We start from the raw sequence: 11,496 nt of genomic DNA, 5'->3' as shown, positions 1-11,496 counted from the left end.
CTCTTTGTGTGATTAAAATTCTTTCTGATGAATGGTTCTGAAATGTCACGTTTATAAGTTGCAGTCAGCAACTGCACTTGGGATCACCAAACCTGCAGTTCCTCCTGGATGAAGGACACTTCTTATTAATCTTTTGTTTGTGGGGCCACATTGTGCAGGTCAGCAGGTGAGAGAGATGCAGTTGGTTAAATATTTTCATCTTTATACATAATTTGATTCTAAGGTATGTAGCAAGTGGGTTTATGTTTAATGTGCAGGTTTTGTAAAGTCAGAATGAACATTAGTATCTGCCAATCAGGACAGTACTGTAGTTTGTGTCTTAGACTTTTTATAATTTTAACTAAAAAAATGTTTTTCTACCCTAAAAACTCATCTGTGTATGAACTCTATCAGTTACGGTTTTTATTGTATGTTCTTCCACATCAACTTGAAAACAAAGCAGCTCTTCATCACTTTGGGTGTCCCTGTGTCTTACACTGTTTATTGCTTGGCAGGGGATTAAGCCTCTATCAATGTGTCCAGTTACTGTGAGGAGAAGGAATTGTGGTACCGGGATGTGCTGGCTGATGTGCTTTTAGGCAGACCTCATTTCTTTCCCGAGTGACTGTTACAGTCCTGTGCTTTGATCTGCTGTGGTTTTGATCCTTCTGAGAAATCATAGAAATTGGCTGTGAAGAAAAGTCCAGGATACTACAGCTGGCCTCTGTGAAAGTTCTCACCACATAATTGGGTGCATGTAATACCAGGTCCCATAGAAATGAGCCATGTTCTTGTGGTCTCCAAGCAAACTAAAATGTCTTTTCTCCCAGAGCAGATGGGAGGTGGGTGCATTAGCAGTGTTCAAGTGTGCGGTGTCGGGGGGAATGGGTGTGTTTTGTGGAGGGCAGAGGAACTGATGATGGTTTTGGTTTCAGTTGTAGCATCTTGAACATCTTACTGGGCTTTCAGAACACAGTGCTCTGACCCCTCTAATGCTGTTCATCAGTGAGTACCCATTGTCTTTTACTGGAGCTGTATTTTGTCCCATCATCAGTCTCAGAAGGTCGTCAGTGTGTGCTGAGCATCCACAGGAAGTCACAGAGGTCTCTCAGTGAAGGAGTGTACTTAGGGAGGTGCACAGGGGAGCCTGGGGCTGCACCTTCCTCTGCCTTGGCAGCCATTTTGATGGGTTAATTTCTATTTTGTTGTGTTTATAGATAACTGATAATTTTCCTCCTGAACCCAGACACATGGCTGTCAACTTTTGTCTTTGAGAACACAGAACTGTTATTGTATTAAATGAACACAAGATCATCTGAAAAACTAAGAACTTAAAAAACACACAAAACATGACTGGTATTGGCTGACAGTGCTGCAGGTACAAATTTATTTAACCTTCTGGGCCTCCATGGTATTCTCTGCTGCTGCAGTGGTAGCATGAAACATGTAGGTGAAACCCATGACTTGAGGGGAGACTACCAGGGGCATCAGGGAGAAGAGGTTACTGAGCTCCCCCTGAAGAAAGTAGTGAGTGACTGCATAGCTGAGTCTGGAAAAATGCTGTTTTTTCTGCTTCTTGAAGACTGCCAAGATTTGGGTCACCTTAAATTTCAGCTAGTGTGGCAGCTGAGAGAAAAGACATTTTTAGCAGTCATTGCTATGCCCTGATCTTAACAGCAGCTACCTCAGACCCTTATCTGTAGTGCTTTTTTTACTGTGTTGGGGATTTTTTTTTTTCTTTTTCCTCCTCCTGTGGAAGACAAGGGTGACAAGTCTAATTGACTCAAGAAGGGAAGTGCATGCATACAGTAGACTGTCCTGAGGTGGGTACTGCCAGTGTTCCTCTGGAAGCTGGGTTCAGTGGGATGGGGACCTCCACAGGCTTGCAGAGCAGGTGAGGTGGGCAGGCATCACTGAGCCCCCCAATGCAGCCACGTGTAGCCAGGGCAGATTGCTCTGGGCTGGAGCTATGGCTGGGTTTGAATATTTGCACAGTTGAAAGCTCCACAACTTCCCTGGGCAAGCTGTGCCAGTGTTTGGTCATGGAGCAAAAAGAGATACTTTTTTTATGTTTAAACAGAATTTCTAAACATTGCTGTTTGTGTCCATTTTTTTGTTTCTGTATTTCATTAGAAGGATTCAGACAGGCTTGGAAAGTACTTCTGGTCTGAGGACTGTTTGCAGCTGCAAAGCTGCAAGTTGTTAGGAACAGGATAAGCTGAGATCTGATGGAGAAATAATAAAATGTGTTGGTAGCAATGGTAGTGTTTGGATTTTTTAAATGGTCCCTGACAGCAATTCCTGCTTCAGTGGTGGTCAGTGGTTTAGTCTGAACCGTCTTTCTGGAGTAGGGTAGCTGGAAGGTGCTGTGTGCCTGCTTTTTGAGATTTTAAAGGGCTTGTTATTAGTATCGCTCACAGCACTCTTGATGTGGAATGAAGACATGGCCACGGTCCAGACAGTTTCATACCTTCTTTTGTGCTGCTGCAGAGCTGAAGGAAAATTCTTTGCTGAGCTGCACATTAAGGACCTCTGGTTCCTGTGCAGCCTCTGAGCGCCTCTCCACTTTGTTCAGGCCGGACAAAAGAGTTTGAAATGTGGCCTCATTTACTACAAAACTGTGGTTTTGTTTCCAAAGCCAGGTCATAACACCATTCACATTTAGATAGTAATTAACCAGTTAATTGGGCCTGCCTTTGGAAAGGGGTGTGGTTGTTGCCTGGAGGAGGAATGGTTTAAAGCTGCGCTGGAATGCACCCTGAAGTGGTGGCTCCCAGTCAGGAGACTGTAAAAAATCTGCCTTAACCATCTGCTATTGAATCCCTGAGCTTTTAAGCCTGCAGGAAGGGCTGCCTTTCAGTGGGGTTCAGCTGGATTTTGGCTCTGTACGCTTCGTATGTCCTGCACATTGCTCCCTTTTCCTGCTGTATGCACCCTCTTTGGCTCTGCCTTCCCACCTCTGTGTCCTGCCCAGCGCAGGGGCTCTGTGCTGTGTCACTTGGTGTGGTTTTGCTGCAGTCCCTCCCTGTAGGATGAACTGGCTGACACAGAGATGATGCTTACTCCACTATGAAGTCCTTGGCTGGCTCTGACTGAGCTCCTTCAGTGAGCAGCTGCTTCGCTGCTGGATTTCAGAGCAGTTTGCAGTGGTACCTGTCCCATAGCTTGACCTAAACTTCAGTGGCAACCACCTCCAGCAAAACTGCTCTTCATAACCAGTTTGCAGTGGGAAACCTGTGTTTTTCACTACTGTCCAGTTCTGATTTCTTCTGTGTCCAAGGAATTTATTTACAAACTTGACGGTTTTGCTGAGCAACAGTCTGCGTACAGCTCTTCCCTGCCTGTTTGTGAAAGCCTGGTAACTCCATTGCTGGACAAGCAGGATGGAGAAGGAATAAGCATGGCCTGACTTGTGACACCAGCTGTGCTGCCTGTGCAGTGGGTTATGAGCTGGCTGAGCCTGTTTTTTCCTGGGGATGCTGCACCCCAGCATGGAGCAGGTGCACCAGAATTGCAGGTCACAGTGCAGCCTGGGAGGGTGCGGTGTTCACTGCCTGAGGGCAATTTTCACATCACCCCCACAAGGAATGAGCACAGCATGGCCTCGCTGCCTGTGCACACCAGTGAGTGTGCAGGGTCATTGGTTAATTACACAGCCATTTGTATCTAAATTCAGTCAGATACAGAGAATGTGCTGCTGTAGCCCCTCACCTGCAGAGGCTCAGAGAAGCAGCTGTGGGAGCAGTGCCAGAGCCACAGGGGCCCCTGCCTGCCAGAGCCATGGCTCATGGGGGACACCTCCCGTGCCATTACAGACAAGCAGTTATTAGTAAGTCACTGTTGTTCAGTAAGTGCCCAATCCTTGGGAGGGAGGTGCCTGACAAACAGGTCGGTGCCACATCCATCATTCAGCTTGAGGTTACATTTTGGCTGTGTGAAGGGGGAGCAGGGTACCCAGAGCTGGTGCTCTGTGTGTTCTCTCTGTTGCATGGGGAGCTGGTAACAAGCTGCAGCACTGGGTCAGGCTGGTTCTCTTTGGAGCCAGGGAATCCCATACTCCATCTGTGAGCAAGCAGAGATCAGAGCAGGCCCTGCAGCCACCAGTCCCCACTGCCCTGGCTGGAAGGGAACTGGCTCCACTCCAGAGGGGCTGTGTGGGTGCTCTGACCCTGCCTCAGGCTTTGCTTTGCCTTGGGCCCCCCAGCTGTGCTGGGCAGGCGCCTTTGCTGCTGTGCCAGAGGAGGGGATGGCAGCACCTGACCCTGCTGGAGGCAGACTGTGTGCTGTGCTCCTGAGGGATGGCTCAGTGGGTATTCTCACCCTCCGAGGGCACAGCCTCAGAATGATGCTTCTGGGAAAATTCCCCTTTCACAAGGGGAAATAAAACAGGGAATACTTCAAGGTGGAAGGGCTGATACCTCATTCAGTCACTCAAAGGTTTTTCTTTGCTTGCTGGTTTTCTAACTTGGAGTTCCAGCAATAAGCTTTTATCAACAGCAATTTGAAAGATGCCATTTTGAAATTAATAACCCTGTAGGGCCTTAATCAAGGGAAAATCAAGTCAGGTTTTCTCCTAATGGTTTAACATCCTCAGGCAAACAGCTGAACAGCCAATTGAGACCATCCAAAAAGTTACTAGTGACAAAATACAAATATATAAGCATGCAGCCCTTTATTTTTGTAAAGATCTTTGCTTATCATAGTTCTGTATATTACATTTTGGTGTTATACAAATAAATTTATTTACAAAACCATTAGCTATGCAAGTTTCTTGCTCTTCTCCTATTTAACTGATATCCATCTTTTTTGACCCTTCCCCATATATATTTTTAAGCATGCATAAAAATTAACTTTGGTGTGGTAAAACTACTCTATGTGCCCAGCCACATACAGTATTTATTTATTTATTTATAGATATTTATAGATATGTACAAAAGTTTGCCAGTATACAGAACAGTACTGAAGTGTACATTTTAAAATTCACAATGCAATACATTAATGGGCTACCAGGTCTCAGTAAAATAAAAATGAAGGAAAAAGGGTGGATTGAGCTAAGAAAAAAGTAATCAGCAACTATCTATATGTGTAAAACAATTTATTTTTTTCCTTGTCTGTCAAATTCTTAAATATAATCTGAATGGCAGTGCAATAAGTTGAGTTGCCTCATACACACATAAGACCAGTCTTGTTCTGTTTCTTGTGCAGAGGTTTACTGTCCAGCATACTACTTTCAAATGTACATTACAATAGTATCAAAATGTTTTGGCAAAAAGATCTTGAAAGGAACCATGACATTTGTTGACAAAAATAGAAATCTGTAACAAAGCTAAATAACACCAAAATAAAAGAAAAATATTTTAGTTTCAGTTTTACAGTTGAATATAATCACACTTTAGTATATCTCTGTTCACTTCTAGACCTCATAATGAAAAATAGCTTTATACAAAACAACTTAGTAAATTTTTAACCATACAATTCCCCATGCTCAGTACACCACCGTGCACACGCAGTCAAGTTCACTCACACACCTTCACACTTTTTTTAAGAGGTGCTGCCTATAGAAAGAAAATGCTCTTTTATCATTACAACAGCAAACTGTTTTCCAAAAAGCTTCACTCTAATCTAGTGTAGTAATTCAGTATTTAGCACGTGGTTAGTATTAAGCCTCCAGCAATACAACAAAATGGTTACATTCCCTGGTTAAAATATTGGCTGCGGATTCTTGGAACAAAAAGCCTTGGTGACCTGGCAGGTGTGCTGTGCTTAGCCTTTAGGATGGCTCCTTGACCGTGGATGGGGCGGACTTGCTGGCATTCCCATTCTGTGCCTTGTAGCTGTTGAAACTAGGGGTGTGGATTGTCCTGATGCTCTTCATACCTTGGCTCAGGGAAGGGGGGGAGATAGAGGAGGGGGGGGAGGTAGAGGAGGAAGGAGGGAGTGGTCGGCCGTTCTGAGTCTGCAGCGAGAATGAGAGGTGGTGACCTTTCCCTGGGTAAGTGGGGCTCTGAAACTTGGAGGAGCCGTTAGAGACAGAGGGGATGAGGGAGGTAGAGTAGGTTATGCGACCTGTCTGAGGACCAAGAAGGGAGGAGGAAGGAATGGAGGTTTTAGTAGGTGGATTAAGAGGGTTAGAGCTGTCACCGCTAGAAGCAGGGGCTGAGCTGCTTTTCCCAGAAGTGGGAGAAAAGGCTGGGATCTTAGAAGCAGGTAGGGTAGGAGAAGTAGCCTTATAGTCCCCACCAGCTTTCTTAGCACTTCCATTAGCCTGCAAATAAAGATGTCAGGAGACAGTTTGTCAGAAAGCCAGTAACATGATAAACCAACAGGACCTGGGAAAACAGCCCTACAGAGAATCAGAACTAACAGTTCGAGGCCTGAGCTAAGTCCTGCAGCCATGGACCGGACCTGGTAGAAAACCCAAAGTGCCCAGGGGAGAGTGCATAGAGAAAGAGGCAGGAGAGCTTTGTGAGAAGGCGCGACCTACGTGTTACAGAGCAGGCACTACGTCGGCCATGCTGCGACAGGGACGTCCCGTGCGGGTTAATGTGCACCCACTGCCACCTACACCAACGGGTTAGTGTCCAGGGCTTCCTGCAAAGACTCTGAACAGAAGCATTCCCAGTTCTCCTACAGAACCACCACATGAACCAAATGGAAAGTAAACAGGTAGTTGACATCTTAAAATTACAGCTGAATACCATAGTTAAAAAAATAATAAAAATAATAAATTAAGAAAAAAAAAAAAAGCCAAACCCAATAAACAGACAGACAACCCAAAACCCAACCAAACAAACAAAAAAAAAAAAAGCAGCAGGTGTTTTATTGCAGACATGCATGCACAAGCATGGTGAAAAGATCAGTACTGTCATGCCCCCAGGATCCAGGATGTCCAGTTTGACCTCAGGCATCCGATATTTGGTATAATCACAGTCAGTTACTGGAGTTTTTAAATAAACAAACAACATGAAATGTCCATCCAAACACCGGGTTTAGGGTAAAACTACCTGTCTGTATTGGCGTGGATCCTGCAGCTTGTGCTGTTTGCCTGATTTCTCCATGCTCCCTTGTCTAGTTTTTGAAGCCATGGGGACTGGCATCCGGCTGGTCTGGGAGGCAGCGCTGGAGCCCTGCGGAAAGGAGCGGAGGGGCAGGGAGGGGAGACAAGAAGGCGTGGTCAGTGCCAGAGTGCTGGAATGGAGGAGTGCACACCATGCGCCGAAAAAGCCTCAGTACTACATGCAGGGAAAGTTCAGGAGCTTCACACCGCGGGTGTTAATTTCCAGAATCAATTGGAGAAAACTGCTCAGCTACTGATCAGCCTGGATTTCATGTCAGTGACACTTGTCATTTCACACAGCGGATTATTTGACCCAGCTCCCCTGCATTTGCCCATCACCAATCAGCAGCAAAGATTTAAAAAACCCCAAAAACCAATGGTCTATTAGCTGTTAGACACCTCGTGGGGAGCCCAAACAAGCCACCTGAAAGGAAGCAAACAAATCACAAGACCATCTTGTTTAATGGTGATTATTGCAGATTTTAGAAAGCAGCTGGAGGTTTGATTTCTTGGACTAAGGTACCTTACGTGAAGTGGCTGGGAGTGATGCAGGGGGCTCTACACCAGCAAGGCTCTCATCCAGCACTACATGCTCTCGGGATGGGGTCTCTGGTACTATCTGGGCAGAGAAGGGGACACTGCTTCCCTCAGAAGTGTATGTGTTTTCAGGGACAGGTTTTGGACTCATTTCACTGATGGTGTTTTCCAGCTGCTTTATAGTCTGCTCAAGGCTGTCTAGCGTTCTGTATGTGCTCTGTCGAATTTCATCAGTCCTAGACAGGGACACTGCAGCTCCAGAGGGGCCTTCTTGCTTCCCAGAAGGACTTTTATCACTCTCCTCAGACTGAGACCTAGTGATTTCAAATCTCTTTGCTTCCTTGTGCTGCTTCAGGGTCCCATCTTCCTCCTCTTCTTCATAGACCACAACCTGCAAGGTTTTCTTCCCAGTCTTGGTTCCTGTCCGTATTGCCTGCGTCAGAGCGGCCAGCTGCTTTTTAGGGAATTTAAACTTAAATTTTTTCTTAGAATCCTGCCTGCTTCCCAACTGATCGGCAGAGTCTGAGTTTGCTTCTGTGTTCAGCCCATAGATCTGACGGTATTTGTTAAAATTTGTCTTTGTGCCTTCCTCCTCTGCAGGAGGTCTGCTTTGTGCAGAGTCAGACCGAAGGTTAAACAGGTATGGCCCCTGGGGACCATCAGCTGCAGAATGCTCTGTGGTTGCATTTCTGTCATTAGCTACTGGTGACTCTTCCTTCTGCCTCTCAGAGACTTCATGTACTTCATTTTCTTCCTCCTCCTCTTCTTCTATCTTTTCATCTGTCATCATTTTTTCCAATTCCTCATCACATTCCTCAAAAATCGTAGAAAGCCGTTTGTACGCTGACCTAATATCCATCGGTTCATCGAAAATGATGATGACAGGCTTTTTGTCCAGACACACCACTGGCTCTTCACTGTCTGTGTTCTCAGGGATGCCCTTCTCTGATGCCACATCCTTCCTGGCATCAATGTTGACTGTTTGCACATCCCCTCCCTTCCGGCTCACTATGTCGTGAACTTCCCCGCTCGAGAGCACCTGGACAGCTGTTTTAGTGATCATGAAGGCAATGTTTTCTGTGGGTGGGCTGTCTTCACTTGGAGAGCTGGCTGGAGAGTCTGTCTCTTCAGTGCTGCTCACACTGTTTGCTCTGGACACTTTGGGTCTCAGCACAACCTGGTTGTAGTTGCCTGCAGAAACTTCTTGCTCCTGCAAGGAAGGTTGAGGCCCCGCAGCCTCCTGCATGTGCCTCAGGAGAGGGGCAACGCTGCTGATGGGGATGGGCTTGCCTGTGCTCTGCAAGGCTTCACCCTGGTGAGCATCTCTTGACAGTCTGTAGTTTGGCTTTTGTTTTCCAGTCTCAACGGCTGGAAAATGTGATCCTAAGATATCTTGAGCCCCTCTTCGTTTGTCCTCCTCTGGCAAACAGACACCAGACAGGTTTGTGCTCATATTCTGGAGGTTTTTGTTAGAATAGTCTGTACTGTCTACAAACAAACCCTTGCTAAATGTAGGACTGTCATTCACTGAACAGCCACTTCTACTGTCAGCTGTACTGGATGAATCAGAACCCAATTCTTCTTCAGTTCTCCCTTCCCTCTTCTCTTTAGGATGGTCACTATCTGTGGGAGATCCTGTTGTAGCCCCATACACCTAAGGGGGAAAGTTGGATTACTTAGTTATTCAGGGCTTTTATCTTTACAGGACTTTTATTTTCCCCCAAGATTAATCTCGGGGGAAGCGCAGACCTCGTGAACTCACCACTCCATTTACTGCTGCAGAGACAAGTCTCAAGCTGTCATCTGATTCCTGTCTTTCTTCAGGGCAAAATTCCAAATTCTGGCAGAACAGTGCACGATGTTACTGCTTTGTGCTATGCATTAGGTCAGGATGGGATGTTACCTTGTTTTAACAAGGCCTCCAGAATATGCATAAGCACATTAATTACCTTATTTCCAACACAGTGCTTCATGACCTGTTCACCTTCCTGCTAAACCCCCCCAGCCCCCCCATGTTTTTATAAGATTGAAGCTGAAAGTCTCACAGTATCTGGTCACATTCTGCTGGGACACATCAAAGGGAGGATGATATGGAAGGGCTGACAGCGAGTCTGGCTTGCCTTGAAAGGAAGTTTTATACCAGAAAAAGCTGATTTTCAAGTTACATTTTGCTCTCTCTAATGTTGGTCACACCTGAGCAGTGCTGCTCCATCACAATTAGTATCATTACAGTCTGAGCACTTCTAAATCCTTGCTGCAGCTTAGAAGTATTCCAATAGAATTACCAGTGACACCCCGTGGTGCCTGTGGAAGTGCAGAAGGAAACACTAAGCTACATTCACTTACAGCAGAAATGCCAAACACCAAACACCAAACAAAGGTTATCCACTGGCTCGAAAGAAGAATGTTTATTCCCAGCAATGAAACTTCTGGGGGACTTTTTTCTTTGTTTGCAAGTGAGGACCCCTGGCAATGCTGTTTCCTAACACCAGGCTTTTCTCTGGGGTTTGGTTTAAGTGCAAGTGACAACTTAGGAGAAACACAAATCATCAGGATGAAGAACTGACCTGAGGAGACACCAGGACGATGAATAAGAGAGAAATCTACAGTCAAAAGATAGCTCACCAAGAAGGACAGCAATTTGGCCTCAAGTGCCTGAAGGCAGTGAACCAAAACCAATAACGCTGACATTGCTAGTTTGAGACTAGGAGCTGCCTCCTAACACAGCAGAAGGACAGACTGTACTTATGTGAGCATCAAGACATGCAGAACAGTCAGGAGCACTGCTCTCCCGACTGAGGTGGAGGAGTGACAGTGCAGAGATCCCAGGCTGGCTGTGCATGCACGCCCCATGCACACAGAGCTTCACCAGGTCTGCTTTCTACACCTTGTGGGACGTTTTCTTATGCACTGTTGGAGATTTTACAGAAAAACTTTACTCACAATCAAAACACAGAAGCAAGAAAGTCACTCACACACCAGAGTCACAGTTCACCTCCACAAAGGCTTGTTCAGCAGTAACACAGATGAACAGCTGCTTCCTGCCATTGCAGAGGAGGAAGAGCTCTCACACAAACCAGCACAGCAGCAAGGCCTCGGTGGGCAGGCTGACAGGCTGCACGTCGTGCTGAGAGGCACTTTGGGAACCAAACTCCAGGGCTTGTGATCCCCTCAGGCCCTGACCTGCTCAGTGCTCAGCACCTCCCAGCCCCAAACATGTCAGACCCCCCAGAATTAGGCCAAGTCACTTAAAGGCATTTGTTGCCTCTGGATATGCTGACTGTATATCTTTTTTTAGCATGTTCCACTTCTAGTTCCAAGCACCAGTGAAACACCTCAGTGTCCTTGTACGAGGTGTCTTGTTTTAGGAACTTCTGCTTTTCTACTAAAAAATAAAACCACAACAAAACTCATTTCCTCAATGATTTTATCGTGACCATAATGTTCCATATTTAAAGCCAATAAACACTCTGTCATGTCAGATTACAAAAACAGATCTCATTAACCTTAATTTCCTGGACTCTGTGTTATTCAAATAAATATCAGTTAATGGCAATTACTTGGCAGCACCTTTCAAAGAAATGTTTGTGCTACAGGATATGCAGTGTCCTGAATGATGACCCAGGATTTCATGTAACAATATGATCTTCTCATTCTGACAACAGCAGCAATGAGGATGAATTCACACTTTTTTTCCCTCTGTAACACTGTCACAGACACAGAACAGTTTGTCCTTTTTCCCTCATACCAACATTCCTGTACTCTCACCCAGGCAGCTGTTTGCAGCTTTAGACCAGAGCTGCTGTTTGGGCAGCTCCAACACGAGTGCTTAAGTGCAGTGCCCTGACCTGGCAGCATTTGCACACACACACAAAATGCACAAGGAGGTTGAAATGCTGTGCTAAGAGCTGTGTTTCCTTCCC

At 45.8% G+C, this 11,496-nt stretch overlaps 1 protein-coding gene across 7 annotated transcripts in view; it reads right to left on the bottom strand.

The window, feature by feature from the left end:
* Positions 1–4,695: 4,695 nt before the first annotated feature.
* Positions 4,696–11,496, bottom strand: part of KIAA1217 — a gene marked incomplete at its 5' end in the record, with an annotated part of 334,455 nt that continues 327,654 nt past the window's right edge. For 4 of the 7 annotated variants that reach the window (XM_084211846.1, XM_084211844.1, XM_084211845.1 and 1 more), the window contains 3 exons: positions 4,696–6,244; positions 6,984–7,106; positions 7,560–9,227. In XM_084211846.1, the coding sequence (XP_084067972.1) occupies positions 5,750–6,244; positions 6,984–7,106; positions 7,560–9,227 (2,286 nt within the window). In that variant the 3' untranslated portion in view covers positions 4,696–5,749. The remainder of the gene's footprint in view (positions 6,245–6,983; positions 7,107–7,559; positions 9,228–11,496) is intronic. The other 3 variants (XM_084211849.1, XM_084211848.1, XM_084211850.1) reach the window with 1 other exon arrangement.

Source organism: Fringilla coelebs, assembly GCF_963513975.1.
Source record: "Fringilla coelebs genome assembly, chromosome: 1".
Lineage (NCBI taxonomy): Eukaryota > Metazoa > Chordata > Aves > Passeriformes > Fringillidae > Fringilla > Fringilla coelebs.
The sequence above is the reverse complement of the archived record's forward strand: the minus strand, read 5'-3'. Positions and strand labels throughout refer to the sequence as shown.